General features: G+C 41.5%; 1 protein-coding gene across 1 annotated transcript; it reads left to right on the top strand.

Annotated features, from left to right (window-relative positions):
- Nucleotides 1-3,943: 3,943 nt before the first annotated feature.
- On the top strand, nt 3,944-22,672 carry mtnr1al (melatonin receptor type 1A like). Its single transcript, XM_034117798.1, has 3 exons — nt 3,944-4,789; nt 6,076-6,352; nt 21,502-22,672. Exons 2-3 carry the CDS (start codon nt 6,082-6,084, stop codon nt 22,269-22,271), a joined length of 1,041 nt encoding a protein of 346 aa, XP_033973689.1. The 5' UTR covers nt 3,944-4,789; nt 6,076-6,081; the 3' UTR covers nt 22,272-22,672.
- Nucleotides 22,673-23,038: the final 366 nt, after the last annotated feature.

The following is a 23,038-nucleotide window of genomic DNA, read 5'->3' as shown; positions in this document are numbered from 1 at the left end:
TTTTTTTGGCTTGGACGTGGGTTACCCTTCCCTCAATCCCCATCTTTGCCACAATTGTCCTATGTAAATTATAAGAAGGAGAAAGCAGCGATTAAATTACATCTTGAACAATATTTACTACCTAAACAATGTCACTTGCTTCTCACCGATAACCACTGGCGGCCGTGTCCCGACCGCCCGTGAACAGGTGCTGGAGCTCAACACGGAGGCGTATAAAGGCCTCCGTCTGTTCCTTAGTCCCTTGAGCAAACACCAGAAACAACAGTATAATGCCGTGTGTAATTAATGAATACCAGGCCAAAAACTCTGTTGCCAGTTTATTACAGAAACGGAGCTTAACTGCAGTCCGGCAACAAACAATTGTCCCACTCTCTCTAACGGTTTCAACATAAACTCTACCGAAAATAAATACCTCACGATGTACCTATCTAATTATTAACTAGCTTTACTTTCACAGAACACATTTTTGGTGATAACAAATTTATCAAAGTAACGTATTTACCAACACATTTTTTACCCCACTTTACATACTTACATTTAAATGTGTACTGCTTCACTTCAGCCATTTCCGCCACAGATTTTGGAAATTGGTCCGTGAGCAAAGCATTGTGGGGATTTTAAGGCCGCGAAGTCTACTCATGTGCACACTCGATATTTGTCCAAACGGAGTACGCCGGGCTCACTAGATTTCCAAGTATACTGGAGATTGGAACAGTACTTCGGCGGCACTCGATGACATCATATGCTTGAAATAGTGGCTCGGAAGCAGCTTTACTCGCGATTGAGAAACACCCTGAGCCTCTGAATTAGCAACGAGCGAAAAATGCTAACACCTTACTGCACCGAAAATCACTCACAAAACCTTATTATTTATCTTTTCACCACATCCAACACATCGATTCACATTGTGAGGTGACACAGAATCTATTGACACCGACATTATCACTGAATTATACGTATTTACGACGTTATAAGCAAAAACGGACATCAAAACAGGTGACACTAGGTAGCTAAAAATGCTAACATTTTTACCTTGGCTCTGTAGTCTCTCCAAAGTGGTCTTCAATGGCATTAAAACGATAAAAACGCAGCTGAAGTTAATCCATAGGTTAATCTAATGTGTCTGTGTCCCTTTGAAATTATTTCTGATAATCCATAAGCATTAAAACTGCTTTTCCGTTTCCAGATGTCAAAGCTAGAGATAGGTTCACTCTGATTGAAAATTACATGCGCGAAGCCCCCACCTTTTCTCTTCACAACGTGTGTGTGGGGGACTGCCCCTTCAATTCTATTGGCTCTAAGGGTCAGAAAGAGGTGTCAACCATCAAAATCGAGCAAGGGGGGCCAGAGATATGGAAAATCCACCCAAATGACCCCAGAAGTGGTTAAATCTCTCTAAAAAGGTCAAATGTCACTTGTTTTACATCAATCTTGATACAGGGTACTTATTATATGTTGTACTTTGGATTCCTAAAGCTTTTAGTCTACTAACCCATCATCCAAGGGTGGTTTTCACTATAAGTAAAAAAATATTTTTGGACGGACACTATAATTTACAGTTTTTTACTATGTAAAATCTGAATTTTCTTTAAAATAAAAATCATCTATATTGATTCTGACTTTTCTACATCCAACTCACAGGTTTATCATTACTTTGAGAAAAAAGATTATTAATTTAACACTTTTAGAAGGGAAGATATGGTAATTTGTTCTGGGAATGTCATTTTCGAGCCTGAGACCTGAAAAACAGGCTCAGGGCTGAACAGGTTAAGGAGACTCTGTTTGGTTGGTTGTAGAGTGGCAAGGGGCGTTATGAATGCAGCATAAGTGCTCGAGTTGACTGCCTGAACTAGCTTGCAGGCTTCGCCCCATTTATTAGATATCATGTATGAAATATATTGCTTATTGTTCCTATAGCAGGATTGCTCTCAAACGAAATAAACAATTCTTTTAAAAAGATGGCATAAAAGAAAAAAACACAGATGTGAAAGAAACTTTTTTTTACATTATTTACAGTGTTCTACTCTTCTGACCACGTATCATCAAACATCGATTCATCAATTTAAGGTGTGTCTGTTCTCTTCTGATACTCTGAGAATCGGGGAGTAAGCGCCTCAGGGTTTTAAAAAATAAACCTCTCAGAACAAGCTGAGTGTGAACGTGACCCGAATTGACCAATGGAGTTATTAATTAATGAAGCACGGGAGAGAGAGGGGAGAATGTGTGAACAAAGAGCTAAAACAGAAAGGATTACTTTCTCTCTGTCAGGATTGGGGAGTAATGGATTACATGTAACAGGATTATGCAATGAAGATAGTAATAAAGAACCCTTTTTATGGTGGCCGACAGGTGCAAACGAGCTACAACGGTCCAAAACTTCCATCAGGAGAAACACATTGCAGCTTCAGAAACGATGCAGATATAAAAACTAGGGCTGTCAAGTTAACGCGTTAATAACGCGTGAACGCAAAAAAAAAATTAACGCCACTAATTATTTTAACGCGATTAACGCATGTGTATTTTTTGTCCTCGGCCGCCCCGTAGTTTCAGAGCGCATCGAGTTTAAAATACCATCTACAAGCTGATGCTGACAGCCCCGCTCCTGCCCCCGCTTGTGGCAGACCACACTTCCACGCTCACCGGCAGGCCCGGACTGGCCATCGGGAGGACCGGGAGGGTGTGTGTATGTGTTGCGCGAGTGAGGCACACCTTACGTGTTGTTGTTGTTGTTGTTAGCATCTGGTGCTAGCTAGCTGCGCTAACGGATATAAGGAGCTGTTTCAATGAAAACAGAGGAGCGACATTTCGCCGACAACTGCGCCGAGCACTTGACTTTATGCAGGTAGCCAGACAGCACACTCAGCACGGATAGTGCGCGCAACATGATCCATCACAGTGTCTCTCCACACACACACACACACACACACACACACACACACACACACACACACACACACACACACACACACACACACACACACACACACACTTTGTATTGTATGAGAGGGGTTCCAGGTTGAATTGAGGCGAATATTTGTAATGTTCAGGTTGTTGTGTTTAATATTCATGAGAATATTTGTCATTGTTCAAATGATAATAAACAAACATATAAAGCATATTTGTCCACTCATATGTTGATAAGAGTATTAAAAACTTGAAAAATATCCCTCTAAGGTACATTTAGAACAGATAAAAAATGTGCGATTAATTTGCGATTAATCGCGATTAACTATTTTAATCGACTGACAGCCCTAATAAAAACACAAATGTTCCACATGAAGAAACATCTTCAGCAACTTGACAACACATGCAGCGTTTAGAGGAAGCATGCGCAGCGTTTACTAAAAGCTGCAGAAACCAAACGCTGCAAATACAAAACACTGCAAGAAGCTCAAAACACAACGGAGACCAGGGGACACTAAAGAGTGACGCACACAGCTGGGAGACCAGGGGACACTAAAGAGTGACGCACACAGCTGGGAGACCAGGGGACACTAAAAAGTGAAGCACACAGCTGGGAGACCAGGGGACACTAAAAAGTGAAGCACACAGCTGGGAGACCAGGGGACACTAAAGAGGGATGCACACAGCAGATATATAGGCCTACTGTATAAACATATAAACCAAGACAGAAAAGGAGAAAAAAGACAATGGAAGGTAAAAGATGGACGGAAAGGACAATAAGAGCCTATCACTGGTGCTGGATCTTAATGGAAACAGCACACACACACACACACACACACACACACACACACACACACACACGCACACACACACACACACACACACACACACACACACACACACACACACACACACACACACACGTTCATTCACACATTAAACCTCAGCACAGAAAGAGAAGGGGAGGGGTGAGTGAGATATGAGGAGAGAGAAAGCGCATCACTATTGGGAGTTATAAGGCGCGTGGATCTCACGAGCGCAGGTGAAGCTGATTACCGCACGTGAGGGTCTGAGTGACCGTGACACCGGCCTCTGACACTACATAAAGATGGACTCAGGAATAACGGAGCGGATTTATGAATGAAACCTCGGAGGGGAAACATCAGGAAAAGACTCTTCACTCACAGAAAAGAGAAACCCCTCAGATTTACCGATTTATTTTTCTAATTTGAATGACAATCGAATGGTTTGGACACCGTTTGCCATTTTTTCCCTCAATTTGGAAGATGTTTTATTGCGTTTTCTTTCCCCGAATGTCCACTGAGGACTATTTGACAGTAGATTAATCATCTGTCTGTTTCCCGTTTACACCGTGAACACACACAGGTAGACAGAAGGATGAATCAAATATAAAAACTGCTGTAGCTGCACAGAAATGTCCTACGATGCCCTTTTGGAGACTTAAGGGACGCGGGGTTTCGGTGCCATTACGCGCAGCGATGCGTAAAGCTCTCCGGTGATTCTGGTCTGCATGGACCCCGGAAGTAAGGCTACTGATCGGGCTCAGCGACGCATAAAACCGGCATTATTGTAAAAAAACATCCCTCCATAAATAAGTTATTTAATGTCTCCCCCTTTCCTAACCAGCTTTAGATACATGTGCAGTCCATATTTGTGGTCGAAAATAGGATTATTCTTCGCTTTTTTGCCATTTTTTATCATTTTTATCAGTTCTCTATTGGACTATTTGTGATGAGGACTCGCAGTAAGTCGGGGATTTTTTTCCGGGAACACATCGAGGTGTTTCAGAGAAGCTTCTTCCAATTTCCCACTGAATAAAAAAGAAGAAGAAGCACCGACCGGTGTCAGGTGTAGAGAGAAAAAGGTAAATGCTACATATGTATTACGGCTGTCTGCTGCACTTTCACACATCATTTTCCCCCCTATTTTATTAACATATTTTTCATCTAAAATCCGAGTTTATTTTACTTCAAATAAAGTGAATAAAGTGTTTGGGAAAACTATCCAAAAAACTGAAATAACAGACAATGTCTTCAAAGCACCAACGCTGCTTAAAACTGTATTCTCCAATATATTTATAAAATCTGAATTTAGTTAGAGTAGAGACAGGGGGGTTTGACCCTGTAAATATACATTTGGTACCCAAAGCTCATAAATACGGTGGCCGACAGGTGCAAATGCAATACAATGGCCCAAAACACTTACATTTGGACAATTGCTCTGCAGTTTTATGCAAGTCAAAAGGTCTGTTTTAAATCTGTCTTGCCTGAATTGAAGATCAGTCATCTTACCCTCTCTCTCTGACTATAGTTTAGTTTTTATTCTCAACATGACTTGGGAAACACAACTTGATTCTAGATTTCTGTTAACAGAACATTCATTATGTTACTGATTTCATTGTTTTACAGTTAACTAGTAATTGTCCCTAATTACATTTTTAAAGTAACCCCCCCCCCCCCCCCCCCTGCCTGCTCCATGGACCGTTACTGTGATGATGAAGCCTTGAATCTTGAAAAAAACCGGTTCCCACAGCTCTCTTCCTCTCCTCGTATTTCTCAAGCATTCATTCAGGTTTGCTGTAAGTGTAATTGCTTTTAGAAAATATATTTCTGATCTCCTGCCAAATCCTGAACCATCCAGACTCTTCTGGTCTGCTTTCTGTCCCCGTCAGTCAGAACTGAACATGGAGAAGTTCAGTTATTATGCTCCAAATATCTGGATCTAACTCCCAGAAACCTGCAGGTGCGCTGCGACTCTGACTACTTTTAAATCCAGGCTGAAGACTTTTCTTTTTGCCGCTGCTTTTAATTGAACTATTCATATCTGTAACTTTGATTCATGTACCTGTGTTATTCATGTTTTATTATCTTTGCTTTTAAATGAGTGTTTTCAAATGCCATTATTATATGTTTCTCCTGCACAATTTCTTACGGAGCCCCTAAAGGGTCATGAAAAATAAAATAAAGTATCTCGTGCGCACGATCCTTTAGGGGCTACATCATTTCTTAACGCTCTTAATATATTTTATTAATTTTGTAAAGCACTTTGAATCGCCTTGTGTTGAAAGGTGCTATATGAATAAACTTGCCTTGCCTTAGATTATATTACGTATCCCGTTCAAATGTCCCTCCCCTTCTGCTTGACTTCCAGCCAGTGATGCTCCATGGACCGATTTTCCGCTTCGACGACCCAATTCGACTCCTCAATCCGGGGCTTTTTCCTCCACTGATGTCCCTGGAGGTCCGTGAGCCCGCTCTGGTGGGTAACTCCACTGTGCCCGGGGAGGAGGGGGCTCCCCAGCAGCCCTCCCTCCCCTGGGTGCCCCCCCTGCTGGCCGGAGTGCTCATTACAACCATCGTGGTGGACGTGATCGGGAACCTGCTGGTCATCGTGTCCGTGTTCAGGAACAAGAAGCTCCGGAAAGCAGGTTCGTGTCAGTGCTTTAACTGTTCAGCCCGAGAGCCCCCTCAGTCGGGGGCTGCAGGGTGTTTTTTCACGAAACTGTGTCTCAGGGCATCTTAATATTTAAAAACCTATTAATGTGTTATACCAGATTAACGGGAAGAATCTCAGCTAACTGACGATATGTACCATTTTTACCAAAACAAAACACAAGTCTCATAAGAAACATCTAAATGACCCCTAACGCATTTGGCACAGAACTCAAGATAAAGATACCCTTATTACTTATCATAACTGCACATACAAGATATCCGATTAAAGCTGAGACTCCACAGATTATATAGTTATAGTATCATCACTGAACGATCAGAACTCGCGACAGGGGAAGCAAACACAGACATCACAACACGTAGCATTACGGAGCAAAAACGGGACATCTTCTCACCTTAGCTGTTATTCTGACCAAAAGTCGTGTTCAATGGCATTAAAACGATAAAAACGCTGCTGAGGTGACCTTCCATAGGTTATACCAATGTGTCTGTCACTTTGAAAAAATTATTTATAATCCATAATTCCATTTTTATGTAAAAATCGGAGAATAAAAGTTAGCTGCTAATGGTAGCCACCAGAGTTATCGCAGCTTCCGGTTTTGGCGACGCATCACTCTCACTCCTTATTTGGTAACGTGTGTGTGTATGTGGGAGTTCCCCTCGATTCCTTTGGCTCTTGCGGTTAAAAAGAGATGGCAATCACCAAAATCGACCAAGGGGGGCCAGAGATACACAAATGGCTCTTTTTGATAAAGAGTGCTTGGCCTGACTCTCTGTAGCGTCACGTATTGTTCACCAGAGCAACTTTTTGAAACCTACAAGCATAATTCACAAATAATTAGGGGTGTAACGGTTCACAGAATTCACGGTTCGGTACGTACCTCGATTTGGGGGTCACGGTTCGGTACGGGTTCGGTACAACAACAAAAAGTCCCAAATGCATAATTCCAGGTTTGTTGTTATTTATTTTGAACAGTAGTGCAAGTTTCAGTTTAAAAATAAGGAACATTTTGAATAATTAACTTTATTACACAGTGAAAAACAAACCACAAACAGTACCACACACACTCAGATGGCCATATTATCTATAATGGCTGATGTCAAACAAAAAGGTTTCATCAAGCTGTAAAACTAAAAAGAATGTCTTGAAAATATTACATAATAAATAATAAGAAAGTGTTTCAATCACTTTGAATCACAATCAATAAAAGCCGGGGTCCTCTACTATCGCATAAGGGCGCATTGCCGCTGAAATATATATGCCAATAGCTTCCGTTATTTCTTTTGGTCTCTCGGCTTTCATGTCTATTGGCTTCTTAATAACAGCGGGGATAAGCTGTTGAACTGCTGCTGTCTTTCGCCGGGCTCCGGTGATTGGCAAATCTGGGTGATGCCTTCTGATATGATTTAGCATGTTTGGCGTGTGTTACCATTAGCATACCGCACCTCTGTCGAAGAACGCCGACACACCGTCCTCGTCCGATCCACCACTCGCACTCCATCGTTATTGTAGTCCACAGGGAACCCGAAACGTTCCCACACAGCTGATTTAAACGAAGCAGGTGGGTTCTAGCTCCTGTGTGTTATCTGAAATCGCCATACTAACTTTTCTTCTTCTTGTATTTTGTTAGTTTTGTTGTGTTTTCTTCTTGTTCTTCATTTGTTGTTTAAGAGCGGCTGGCAAACAGCTTCTAGGTGCAATACCGCCCCCTGGATTATATATAGTGTAGTGGATACTGCCCCGAATGACAGACTTTTTTCCCACTCATAAAAAAAGGCGTATTCGTCGTGTGACTGCATGCACCGAGCCGTGACGTCCGAACCGTGACGGTTCGGGACGAATACGGATACCGTTACACCCCTACAAATAATGGATTGTGGCTGCTAATCTACGCGTCTCAAGACATTTTACCCACGGCACCTAGTATTTGCAGCTGAGTGCAATTTGTCATTTCTTGCATCTGGTAATAGCAAGTATCCATGTGACAAAGGATAGATGTTCCCTTTGAGCCAAGAAGTAGGCAGAAAAATGGCAATGAAGGAGAAAAAACAATTACATTTACAGACCGCAAGTACCAACAAGGTGCCGAGGTATGCTTTAAACGTCATGAACCAAAGAAGAGTTATCATTGAATGACGCCATGATCACTGGAAAGTCTGGGCATTGATAAATAAGCTTCAGTGAACAAGAAGCTTTTACATTTCACTGGTTGTGTGAGTGGGTAAGATAACTGACCTTTGTGGCTGTTCTTGCCTTGAGGATTATATGCAAAAAACATTTCAAAAAGTCTTTATTGTCAATCTTTCAGTTTTTGTGTACAGACAGAGAGATCGAAATACTGTTTCCCACAATCCCGAGGAATACAAAAATTACAAATACATATAAGAATACGTATAAAAATGTCCGCCAAAGGTATGCAAATGACCCATTTATATATGTGCAAACAGCAAAGGAGCAAAGTGTGAAGTTTGAGTTTGATATCTAGAAAGTCTGTAGTAAATATAACAAAGTGTGGATGTGGAAAGCTCTGCTCGGAGGAATGTGAACTCCTCACCTCCGCATCTCTCAAATCCTGAACACAGCCCTGAATATGACCCCTCTAATTATTGCAAAACTCAAACCTCTATATCTTTCCAACACCGCAATACGATCCAGAATGAATCACTTGAAGGTTGAGTGTTGTATTTCCTACGAGCTGCAGCTCAGTGTGCCGTGCTCGCTGTTGTACTTGAACAAAATGCTCGCAGCCTTGAAGACACTCACAGAAAAGAGCGAAAGACGAGAGGAGCGAAGGAACAAAGACGAGCGTCTCCTCTGAAAACTCTCTTTGTGTTTACAGACGCTCGGCCTCCTCTGTGTTTCGAACACAGTGACTCCAGAGGAAAGGTCACCACGCGTTTCCGCCACGCAGACGAAGAACTGATTAGATTTCCGTGCGACTCACTTAATAAATTAGCATTTTCAATGTGTAAAAAACTCCAAACTGTAAAGTTCACACCAGGCTGAAAGAAATCTCTGCCCATTCATTCATAACGTGTCTTAATGAAAAGACTAATTAGCACAACGGTTGTGTTTAATGTGTCATTAGGAGCTTCTTGCTGTCTGACGGTGTTAATAAGAAGTGAAAGTCATATTGGGAGACTGACCATAAGATCATCAGACGGCTAAATACAGCTATATCTTTTGTTATAAAACCCTGAGCAATTAAAGAAATCCCCCGATTTGAGAAATCCATATTTGTTTGGTTTTAAGCATCTTTACTTCATAATAACCCGATTTGCTCTGTGGTAATTATGACTTTATAGCTGATATTGCTACATGTATATTGATGTCTTCTTAGTTCTCTACATGATTCACCCCATTCATTTAGGATTAAATTAGCCCTGTGGAGCCATAAACAAACAAACAAATGTACGTTCAGTAGGCGTCACTAAAAGGTATTGTTCCAGCAAGAAACGTTTTTGTAATCCAACATTGTTTACATCCTAATTAGCTTCCTTCCCTTGTTGGTGCATATATTTCACATATCACCAACTTATAGTGCAGAAAAACAGCTCCATGTTCAGGTGAAAGAAGTCCACAGGGAGCCATGAAGTTTAGTTGCCCCCTTGTGGCTCAAGGTTAAGAAGGCGAGCCTCCAGAAGCTCCAGGTTGCTTATAACGATTGTTTGCGTATACTGCTTAGAAAACCAAGGTGGTGCAGTGCAAGTGAAATGTTTTGTAAAGCACGAGTCAACACGTTCCATGCTCCCTTGAGAAATCTGATGTATAAATTCATCTGTCGATTGAATGTTTCTCATAACTCTGTCATTATGCTGCTTTCAAATCCGTGTCTCAGTGCAGTACGATACCAGTCACCTCTGTGGAAACATTGGCATCACTGCCTTTTTACATTTCTATTTGAGTGTTGTATGTGTTTTAAAAATGGACCTAGTCTCTTTAAATAAAGCTGATGATGATGATGATTTACTCTTTACTATGGTAATACAAATAGGAGGCACAAGTCTAAATTGATTATAAAACACTGGAAAAATAAGATAAGATGATAAGAGGTTATTTTATTGATCCCACATTTGGAAATGTTTGCGTTGCAGCAGCATCAAAAACAACAAAACAAGGCTTTGCACATCATTAGAAATTAAAGAGTAGAAATAAACAATACTATAATTTAAACATCTCAACATAGAATTAAAACAGCATTAAAAAGTACAACATATACAGTAGAGCAGTGGTTCCCAAACGGTGTGCCACGGCACACTGGTGTGCCGTGAGGCAAGTCCGGGTGTGCCGTGGGATTTTGTGACAACCATACGTTATTATTGCAATATACAACTACACAAAAATAATTATTTTTTAATTTACTATATCAGTACTTTGTATGCACTCATTTCATAATACAGAGGCAAACTCTATACCTAAAAACAATTCTTTTAAAAAAAATCCTCACAGAACCCCATATTTCGCTGTTAACGCAGTTGCAGGTGGGAATTATAAGACCGTGACACATCGAAGGCTGAAGGACAACATTAAAACAGAGAAACACGCAAGAGGGAAAATGGAGCGCTTTCTTTTGCGGAGCAAACCACCAACCACCAGTGCAGAGACTGCCGACAACCCACCACCGAAAGAAAAGAGGAAAAAAACTGTCAGCAGACAGTATCATGAAAGTTACCTGTCTTATGGCACTGCAGGCGAGCGGCAGATTTTCCCTACCAATAGACGAATCTACTGACATAAGTGGGGCTGCCCAACTTCTGGCAAACGTCAGCTATGTTGATGCTGACTCTATCAAAGAGACGTTTTTCTTCTGCAAAGAAATGGAAAGCCATACTACGGGAGAAGAAATATTCAGGGTAACTAATAACTATTTAAAAGAGAACAGTCTGACCTGGAATATGTGCGTCAGTTTTTGCACAGATTGTGCGGCAAGCATGACGGGGAGAGTGAAAGGATGTATTGCTAAGGTGAGAGCACAAAACCCACATATCGTGACAAACCACTGCATTTTGCATAGAGAGGCATTAGTTGCCAAAACCATGCCCCCGGAGTTGACTGAGGTGCTGAATCAGGCTGTGCAGATGGTGAAGTACATCAAATCAAGGCCCCTGAAATCTCGCCTCTTCTCCCAGCTGTGCGCCGAGATGGGAGCCGACCACCAAAGCCTGATCCTCCACAATTTTTTATTTTGTGACCTGTCTGGTTTAAATGAGTGTGTTGCTGCTTTGATGAAGCCTAATTTGATAAAGTTTCAAATTAATTTCTGAAATATTTCGTTAATAAATATTTCATGAGTAATATAGTTGTCTTTGTCACATTTTATTTGGCATTAGTAAATAATTATGCACATTTACAGATATTTTACATGATATGAGTGATAACACGTGTTATAAGGGCTATTTTGCACAATAGGTGTGCCTTGAGATTTTTACTTGTCCTTTGGTGTGCCTTGGGCACAAAAGGTTTGGGAACCACTGCAGTAGACCACGAATACTCTTACTCTTTAAACACACAGCTGTGACCGCATCACATCAGTATTACTCTGGAAAACATATTTTATTAACCTGTAGGGGAAGCGAGGGGAGAAGAGATGGATGGAGAAGAAGGCTAACGTCTAACAGGCTAGTCAGCTAATGTTCTAGCTGTCGGTAATTTGGAGGCTCTCAAAGTTTAAATTATAATAATTATTAAACACCATATGGTTCAAACCTGCAGCGAGGATCTGTGTCTACGTTCAGGCAGTGAGAGAAATTATAAAAACATAGACATGTGTTTTTTAAACCAACCAGCAGCTTCCCACGTCTCCAAACACTGCCGTAAAATCCCCAAAATACATCATTTGGATAAACTAATCACATATTGGTGATTAAAATGTGCTTAAAACCTGTTTCTTTGCCAAGTAAATGTTGATAAAGCTGGAGATGAAGCAATGTGTGATAACCCTGGAGCAGGTGAAGCATCAGGTGAGTATTATTCCCTGAACTACACAGAAAATGTACCTTCTTACCCTGGCAGCATTTCTGGTCCTCACTGATTAACATAAAGCACATCTACCTTGTTAGGAGTCGTCACAAAGGACACAAAAGTAATTAGGACAAAAGCACGTACTAACACAAATAGACTCCCAGTTAACGAGTCTCTTTGCTCCGAGGTCTTTTTTCTTTATAAGACATCAATAAGATGAAGTAGTTGCCGTGCAGAATAAAGAACAATAAGGCTCGTTCATAATGAAGATGGATTCAGGGGGCGATAAATACTAAATGCTGCTGCATAGTTTAGCACAACAAGGTGTTCATAACGCTGCCATCACACACTCCTCTGGGTGTGAAGATGTAATTTACTAAACGCTTTCCACCAAGACGCATTCATTAAGGCGCCGTTTACACAAGGAGAAAACTGCTTGTATCTGCATAGTTTCGCGTGCGTATAGCCCTATTATTTACACGAGGCCGATAGAAACTGACCCCACAAACAATAACGGGTCCCAAGGTGGATAGATTTGCAAACGAAACGCTCTGGGGGTCAACCGAGTCCGTGTAATCACCTCTATACGAATATTTCCTGAAAAAATAGCGATAGCCCCACCTCTCCCCACCTCTCCTGCTCACTGCTGTAGCAACTATCAAAAATAGCTGTGTTAATTAAACGCACAAGGGGTTCTTGAATGAAATAATATTATAAAAGGCAAACCAGAATTGTTAACGCCCAATATACTCCTTAAACAAAATAAACAGAGTCAGATTTCATGCATTGATCCATTATATTGACAAAGGAGCGATCTCACCCGGTGTTTGTAGAGAATATCTCTCTTTCTGAGCCGTCCTCTCCACGGAGACGTGCTTCTTGGTCGGAATGCAATATCCACAGATTCGGTTTCTTTCAGTTTCAGTTTCAGTTTCGGGGCTTAAACAGAAGGGTAGCCATGGCAACATTGCAGCGGGGCTGCTCGGGTTGCTCTTCTTCGCGGCTTTTGGTGTATTTTGGCGGAAGTTACAGCGCCACTTACAGTCCCAGCATATGTACTACAGCGTTTCCAGCGGCCTCGTTTGAACAGACACGTTAAATGAAACAAATGCATGTGAACGGAAGACTTTTTTGAATACGCATACTGTGCATAAACGCAAACGGTCCCGTGTGAGCGGGGCCTAAAGCAGCTGCAGAAGAAGGGAGGGTTTGGACCCGCAGCAGCTCTGAGAGTCAGACTGTTGCTGAGATCTGAAGCCATTAGCTCTGAATGTTGTTACACCAGTGGCGAGCCGTGAGCTTTATACCTAGGCCCTCTGACCCCCACCCCTTCCCTCGAAAAAAAGACGTTATTACGTCACAGCGTATACTTCAGCGGAATATCAAAACAACGGCCCAGGGTGCAAAACGCATCAATGACAGCGACCCTCTACCACACAAAACAACACCTGTGAACCCAATGTGTGTTCTTTGACATTGAAAATGATATTGCATTGTGTTTGTTACTTTCATTGCAGTTGTATGTCTTAAGTGTAATTTGGCATGCTTTTATTTTGAAGGCGAGTTCACGCTGTTGACAGGAAGTTGTTGTTGCTATGGAAACAAGAACAGTTTCACAGCGGGCGGAACTCGTCATAAAGTCCGCGATAATAAAACCCACCCATTTAGAGGGAAGATATGATTGGTCAATTGTACTGTCATTTGACATTACTCTCTCGTTCAGTTACTATAGCAACCCTCTGTGAATCGCAGAGAGGGCCAGGCGAGCTTCTTTCATGTAACCCTTCACATTCAACAGAGACTGAACAGGCAGATTCGAAGGATTTATTTCTTTGGAAATGTTATTTTATTAAATCAAGTTTTTTTTCGGTAAAACTAATGAAAAATATAACAAAAATAATATTAAAAAAATATATATTTAAAAAATGTTTTTTTTTTTTTAATGTTTTTAAATATTATTTTTTGGAATATCTTAGGCCCTCACAGAGGGCCTAGAGGGCCCTGACGGCTCGCCACTGTGTTACACATACGTTGCACACTTGGACACAGAAGGGACTTAAAGGTCACCTATTATGCAAAATGCTCTTTTTGATTATGTGTAAAGAAGCAGGATACAAAAAGGTACTCCCCTTGTGGTAAACCCGTGAGAGAAAAAGCATTTCAGCTCCATACTGTTTCAGAAATAATGCTTGATGTGGTTTGGAACCTAATATGGCGTTTCATCACGGCAGCGTTTAGCTGAGTATTTTGAGGAAAACACTTCAGTGATATGTTTGATCCTGCATCCTGAGTCCTGGATCCTGAGTCCTGGATCCTGAGTCCTGGATCCTGAGTCCTGGATCCTGAGTCCTGGATCCTGAGTCCTGGATCCTGAGTCCTGTGTCCTGGATCCTGCATCCTGAGTCCTAGATCCTGAGTCCTGGATCCTGAGTCCTGTGTCCTGTGTCCTGGATCCTGAGTCCTGTGTCCTGGATCCTGAGTCCTGGACTTCGAGTCGTGGCTGAACCTGTCACTGTGGTCCTGCCTGACTCTCATCATACTACTTCCCTGATGGCTCCCACAGGATTGTTGACATCCTCGTGGATTCATCTTCTTATTATAGACACATGCATTTCCGATATAAAAATGTCCGCCAAAGGTATGCAAATGACCCATTTATATATGTGTAAACAGCAAAGGAGCAAAGTGTGAAGTTTGAGTTTGATATCTAGAAAGTCTGTAGTAAATATAACAAAGTGTGGATGTGGAAAGCTCTGCTCGGAGGAATGTGAACTCCTCACCTCCGCATCTCTCAAATCCTGAACACAGCCCTGAATATGACCCCTCTAATTATTGCAAAACTCAAACCTCTATATCTTTCCAACACCGCAATACGATCCAGAATGAATCACTTGAAGGTTGAGTGTTGTATTTCCTACGAGCTGCAGCTCAGTGTGCCGTGCTCGCTGTTGTACTTGAACAAAATGCTCGCAGCCTTGAAGACACTCACAGAAAAGAGCAAAAGACGAGAGGAGCGAAGGAACAAAGACGAGCGTCTCCTCTGAAAACTCTCTTTGTGTTTACAGACGCTCGGCCTCCTCTGTGTTTCGAACACAGTGACTCCAGAGGAAAGGTCACCACGTGTTTCCGCCACGCAGACGAAGAACTGATTAGATTTCCGTGCGACTCACTTAATAAATTAGCATTTTCAATGTGTAAAAAACTCCAAACTGTAAAGTTCACACCAGGCTGAAAGAAATCTCTGCCCATTCATTCATAACGTGTCTTAATGAAAAGACTAATTAGCACAACGGTTGTGTTTAATGTGTCATTAGGAGCTTCTTGCTGTCTGACGGTGTTAATAAGAAGTGAAAGTCATATTGGGAGACTGACCATAAGATCATCAGACGGCTAAATACAGCTATATCTTTTGTTATAAGACACTGAGCAATTAAAGAAATCCCCCGATTTGAGAAATCCATATTTGTTTGGTTTTAAGCATCTTTACTTCATAATAACCCGATTTGCTCTGTGGTAATTATGACTTTATAGCTGATATTGCTACATGTATATTGATGTCTTCTTAGTTCTCTACATGATTCACCCCATTCATTTAGGATTAAATTAGCCCTGTGGAGCCATAAACAAACAAACAAAATGTGCGTTCAGTAGGCGTCACTAAAAGGTATTGTTCCAGCAAGAAACGTTTTTGTAATCCAACATTGTTTACATCATAATTAGCTTCCTTCCCTTGTTGGTGCATATATTTCACATATCACCAACTTATAGTGCAGAAAAACAGCTCCATGTTCAGGTGAAAGAAGTCCACAGGGAGCCATGAAGTTTAGTTGCCCCCTTGTGGCTCAAGGTTAAGAAGGCGAGCCTCCAGAAGCTCCAGGTTGCTTATAACGATTGTTTGCGTATACTGCTTAGAAAACCAAGGTGGTGCAGTGCAAGTGAAATGTTTTGTAAAGCACGAGTCAACACGTTCCATGCTCCCTTGAGAAATCTGATGTATAAATTCATCTGTCGATTGAATGTTTCTCATAACTCTGTCATTATGCTGCTTTCAAATCCGTGTCTCAGTGCAGTACGATACCAGTCACCTCTGTGGAAACATTGGCATCACTGCCTTTTTAAATTTCTATTTGAGTGTTGTATGTGTTTTAAAAATGGACCTAGAGTCTCTTTAAATAAAGCTGATGATGATGATGATTTACTCTTTACTATGGTAATACAAATAGGAGGCACAAGTCTAAATTGATTATAAAACACTGGAAAAATAAGATAAGATGATAAGAGGTTATTTTATTCATCCCACATTTGGAAATGTTTGCGTTGCAGCAGCATCAAAAACAACAAAACAAGGCTTTGCACATCAGTAGAAATTAAAGAGTAGAAATAAACAATACTATAATTTAAACATCTCAAAATAGAATTAAAACAGCATTAAAAAGTACAACATATACAGTAGACCATGAATACTCTTACTCTTTAAACACACAGCTGTGACCGCATCACATCAGTATTACTCTGGAAAACATATTTTATTAACCTGTAGGGGAAGAGACGGGAGAAGAGATGGATGGAGAAGAAGGCTAACGTCTAACAGGCTAGTCAGCTAATGTTCTAGCTGTCGGTAATTTGGAGGCTCTCAAAGTTTAAATTATAATAATTATAAACACCATATGGTTCAAACCTGCAGCGAGGATCTGTGTCTACGTTCAGGCAGTGAGAGAAGTTATAAAAACATAGACATGTGTTTTTTAAACCAACCAGCAGCTTCCCACGTCTCCAAACACTGCCGTAAAATCCCCAAAATACATCATTTGGATAAACTAATCACATATTGGTGATTAAAATGTGCTTAAAACCTGTTTCTTTGCCAAGTAAATGTTGATAGAGCTGGAGATGAAGCAATGTGTGATAACCCTGGAGCAGGTGAAGCATCAGGTGAGTATTATTCCCTGAACTACACAGAAAATGTACCTTCTTACCCTGGCAGCATTTCTGGTCCTCACTGATTAACATAAAGCACATCTACCTTGTTAGGAGTCGTCACAAAGGACACAAAAGTAATTAGGACAAAAGCACGTACTAACACAAATAGACTCCCAGTTAACGAGTCTCTTTGCTCCGAGGTCTTTTTTCTTTATAAGACATCAATAAGATGAAGTAGTTGCCGTGCAGAATAAAGAACAATAAGGCTTGTTCATAATGAAGATGGATTCAGGGGGCGATAAATACTGAATGCTGCTGCATAGTTTAGCACAACAAGGTGTTCATAACGCTGCCATCACACACTCCTCTGGGTGTGAAGATGTAATTTAATAAACGCTTTCCACCAAGACGCATTCATTAAAGCAGCTGCAGAAGAAGGGAGGGTTTAGACCCGCAGCAGCTCTGAGAGTCAGACTGTTGCTGAGATCTGAAGTCATTAGCTCTGAATGTTGTTACACATACGTTGCACACTTGGACACAGAAGGGACTTAAAGGTCACCTATTATGCAAAATGCTCTTTTTGATTATGTGTAAAGAAGCAGGATACAAAAAGGTACTCCCCTTGTGGTAAACCCGTGAGAGAAAAAGCATTTCAGCTCCATACTGTTTCAGAAATAATGCTTGATGTGGTTTGGAACCTAATATGGCGTTTCATCACGGCAGCTGAGTATTTTGAGGAAAACACTTCAGAGACATGTTTGATCCTGCATCCTGAGTCCTGGATCCTGAGTCCTGGATCCTGAGTCCTGGATCCTGAGTACTGGATCCTGCATCCTGAGTCCTGGATCCTGAGTCCTGGATCCTGAGTACTGGATCCTGAGTCCTGTGTCCTGGATCCTGCATCCTGAGTCCTAGATCCTGAGTCCTGGATCCTGAGTCCTGTGTCCTGGATCCTGAGTCCTGGACTTCGAGTCGTGGCTGAACCTGTCACTGTGGTCCTGCCTGACTCTCATCATACTACTTCCCTGATGGCTCCCACAGGATTGTTGACATCCTCGTGGATTCATCTTCTTATTATAGACACATGCATTTCCAAACATTTGGTCGACCTATGTTGTAAACGTATTATCTCTTCGATTGACACACGGCATCTATTGCACGTCTGTCCGTCCTGGGAGAGGGATCCCTCCTCTGTTGCTCTCCCTGAGGTTTCTCCCATGTTCCTTTAAACTGTGGGTTTCTCTCTGGAAGTGTTTCCTTGTACGATGTGAGGGTCTAAGGACAGAGGGTGTCGTATTGTCATACTGATATTCTGTACAAACTGTGAAGTCCACTGAGACAAATGTAACATTTGTGATATTGGGCTATATATAAATAAACATTGATTGATTGACATGTTTTGTATAGATATGGCCCTATAATATATAGTTCAAATATAGCATAATACGTGAGCTTTAAGATAAGATAAGATGTACTTTATTGATCCCAATTTGGGAAATGTTTGCGTTGCAGCAGCATAAAAGACAAGGCATTACATATAAGAGAAATTAAAAGAGTATAAATAAACAATTCTAAAATGTAAACATAAACAAACCCAGCAGCAAAGAAGAGAGCACTGGCAACCACAGACTGGTAGAAGATCTCCAACATCTTGCTGCACAAGTTGAAGGATCTCAGCGTCAGTGTTGATCCTCCAGTTCAGTCCGTTGTCTAAGTGTACTCCCAGGTACTTGAAGTCCTCCACAAGAGCCACATCCTATTCCCAGAATGCACAGGGGCGGAGGAGACGTCCTCTTCCTCCTGACATCAATGACCATCTCTCTGGTCTTGGCCACATTCAGAAGCAGATGATTTTATCTTTATTTGTTCTGAAAATACAGAAACACTTCACTGCAACGTGGCTGCGTACTGTCGGCTCGGTCTGCATAAATACTCCTTTACATTCTTCGACTTGCATTAAACAATAAAAACATAAAAAATCCTGCTTGCAATTAACCTGATAAGCACACATTAACAACGTATTATTTATTTAAAGGTCATTAGACTTCAGTCATCAGTCCGTATAAGCTTGCAGGTGACGCATTGTTTCACATGAAACACTCGTCATTTAACCGGTTAAAGGTCCCCTATCATACTGTTTTTCATCAATATATCACAGGTCTCAGATATATACAGAACATGTCTCTGATTGGCTGAAACACCAAACAGATCATTGCAGCATTACCCATAATCCCCTCTGTTTCAGCCCTGTTTCCAAAGTGCTGATTCTCTGTCTGTTACTTTAGATGAAAATAAGGAGCCCCTCCCCACGCCCCTCTGAGAGAGATTTGGTTACAAAGAACACAATAGCAGCTTCTACTGAAGCCTTCCGAGTAAATCGCCAGAACGCCGACACCTCCTCATCTCCACCGCTCCCATGTTTTATTTTGTGATGCCGTAAGTTAGTCTCTCTGCGTTTGTGCGCTGGGCGAATGCTAATGCTAATAATGCTAATGCGAAGATAATAAAATGGCGGCTCTACAAAACATTTCAGAGTTTTACGGGGCGTGGTTTGCAATTCGCCCAGCCAATCAGAACTGGGGCACTTTTTTCCCAGGAAAGTACCATCTCTCAGCAGGCACTAAACATGGGGGTAAAAGTTCTCGGGATTAAGTGCTCTTTTTGGTGTGAACGCGACATAAGGGGTACTAACGGAACTAAACGCGAAAAGTACGGTGAAAAGTACTCCGGTGTGAACGCGGCTCTTGGTGCTCTAGGAGGAGATTCAGGTGATAAGGGGGCGGGGGGTTACCTTGGTTGCTGATTGGCTCATGGTTACACAAGCCAAACAAACCTTATGACATCATAAAGTGGCCAAAATCTGATCAGCTCATTTTCAGACAGGTTTTTATATAAATGGATCAGGACAGAAAGAGAGAGAATCTTTGTTCCTGAAACTTTCAGAGTCTCTTTACACAGAGGGGACACATGTTGATGAAGAAGAGACATGAAGAAGAGGGGACACATGTTGATGTAGAAGAGACGTGAAGAAGAGGGGACACATGTTGATGTAGAAGAGACATGAAGAAGAGGGGACACATGTTGATGTAGAAGAGACATGAAGAAGTGGATTTTGCACAATAGGGGCCCTTTAAACTACGATAAACGGTTATAAGGTTGAAGACCTGATTTCATTGTGCTTCATTTATCTAAAATACTCAGTAAGTATAGAAATACAGCTCCAATTGTGGGAACAGATGAATTAAACGCCTAAATCACACTTAATTTCCCCGTCTGTGAGACCTTTATACCACATTAGCAGGGTGAGAACTTGGTAAATGTTATACAGTGTTAAACCCTGCAAAAACCTACCACTGTGACTGGCATTCAAACCAGTGTTTACTACCTCACTGGGGAAGAAATATAGCCCGTCATTAGCAGTCTGAAGCGGTGAGATTGCAGATTATTGGACTAAATGTTTACATCGGCAGTTTGGGACAGTTGTATTCATTACCCTGTGATGCATTTAAGTGGCAGTGATGAGCGGTGGAGAGTCCATATGCTATTAAAGTTAAATTGGGGGAAAATGTGATGTTGAGTTTGGCTTTATGGTGTTAGTCTGCTGCTGCTCGTCTGTTTCGTCGGATGCTATTTTAGTTTCTTTGTTATCATCCTGTACAGAGCGGCATCTTCACTGTTGTTGTTTTGATTCTGTTGTGTATGGCCTTGTCTGCAGTTTTTCTGTCAACACTTTTTTCTTAGATAGTTGTCATTATATTTGTTGGATCTTATCAAAAATGCCAGAAAATATCGAGCTCTGTTCCATTATAAACCTCACCTGATTTTTCCCTTCAACCACTCAGGATATTATCTGTACATATGCACTAGCTGCAAAGCTACAGGCAAACAAATGGGTTTACTTTACATTTATGCTCCAACTATTGATTATGTGTCTCTTAATACAAGGTTTAGTTGAATACTCAAATCTGATTGGTCAATTTGGACATTCGAGAGGTTGTTAATTCTCGCTAACAGACCGTTGCTAAGGACAACAGACCGTTGCTTGGAGGAAGCTCCAATCAAGGGACTATGTGCGGTCATATAAATCCACTGAAAGAAGTCCGGTCAATTTAAATGACTGCATATGACCCTGATCCTCCATCCTGACTGTTGGCGAGACTTAACAACCTTAGAAATGTCCAAAACAACCAATCAATCAGTTCGATGTATCCCGTTACTCACATCCTGTTTCTTGTCTTGCAGGAAACGCCTTCGTGGTGAGTCTAGCTTTCGCTGACCTGGTCGTCGCCATCTACCCGTACCCGCTCGTCCTCTTTGCCATCTTTAACGACGGCTGGATCGCGGGAAACATCCACTGTCAGATCAGCGGCTTCCTGATGGGCCTCAGCGTCATCGGATCCATCTTCAACATCACGGGAATCGCCATCAACCGCTACTGCTACATCTGCCACAGCCTCAAGTACGACAAGATCTTCTCCAACAGGAACACCATGTGCTACGTGGTGCTAGTTTGGGCGCTCACCATTATCGCCATCGCGCCCAACTGGTTTGTGGAATCGCTGAAATACGACCCGCGCGTTTACTCCTGTACTTTCGCCCAATCCGTAAGCTCTTTTTACACCATTACGGTTGTGGTGGTGCACTTTATTCTGCCCATTAGCATCGTGAGCTACTGCTACCTGTGCATCTGGATCCTCGTCATCCAGGTGAGGCGGAGGGTGAAGCCGGACACGCGACTGAAGATCAAACCGCACGACTTACGCAACTTCCTCACGATGTTCGTAGTGTTCGTGCTCTTCGCCGTTTGCTGGGCGCCGCTCAATTTCATCGGATTAGCGGTGGCGTTGGACTCCCGTTTGGGCGAAGCAATACCGGAGTGGCTGTTCACGGCGAGCTACTTCATGGCGTACTTTAACAGCTGCTTAAACGCTGTCGTCTACGGAGCCCTGAACCACAACTTCAGGAAGGAGTACAAGAGGATTGTCATGATCGTCTTCAAGTTTCACTGCTGAGACGAAACGCAGAGGGGAAAGTTAAGGTGGCTGACAGGTGCAAACACGTTACAACGACCCAGAACACACTGCAGCTTCAAAAACGATGCAAATATGAAAATACAAATGTGCCAAAACACATGAAGACACATCTTCAGCAACTTGACAACACATGCAGCATTTAGAAAACATTCAGCAACTTAAGGAAACAAACTCAGTTGGATCTTTTACCGACTTTAAATGTTGATGTTGGATTATTCATTGTGATCATCTTCTCCCCGATGCATAACAGTTTTCTACTGAGTTGTTTTATGACGTAAACAATTACGTCAACGCTGTTTCTGTTTACGCAGAAGGACAGAAAATGCTGCGAATGAATAATAATGACTATTATTTAAAAAAGAAATGTATTAAATAGAATATTGGTGCTTTTTGAATATTTATTTATGTATTTATTTAAGCAAGGATCTCAGAAAAGAGAAGAGACGATTTATGCCAGATTTCAGCTAATAGCTCATTTCCATCTGCAGTCCTGAGGCAGGTACATAACAATTAACAGACACTAAAAACATTGCATAATCTCTGTCACACTAACAATTATAAAAAAAAGGTACAGGTCAAAAAAATAGTACATAGTAAAGTTAAAATATAATATTACAATACAATTACATTTGAAAAACTCAGATTACAGTGTAATTAATGTTGGCTAAATATAAAAAATGTTGCACCAGGTTTTAATCCCAGCTGGAAGAATATTCCAGTGTTTGAACGTGGTTTCAGTTTTTAAG

This window comes from Trematomus bernacchii, unplaced genomic scaffold (genome assembly GCF_902827165.1).
Source record: "Trematomus bernacchii unplaced genomic scaffold, fTreBer1.1, whole genome shotgun sequence".
In the NCBI taxonomy this organism is placed as follows: Eukaryota; Metazoa; Chordata; class Actinopteri; order Perciformes; family Nototheniidae; genus Trematomus; species Trematomus bernacchii.
Note: the sequence above shows the minus strand (reverse complement) of the source record. Positions and strands in the feature narration are given on the sequence as shown.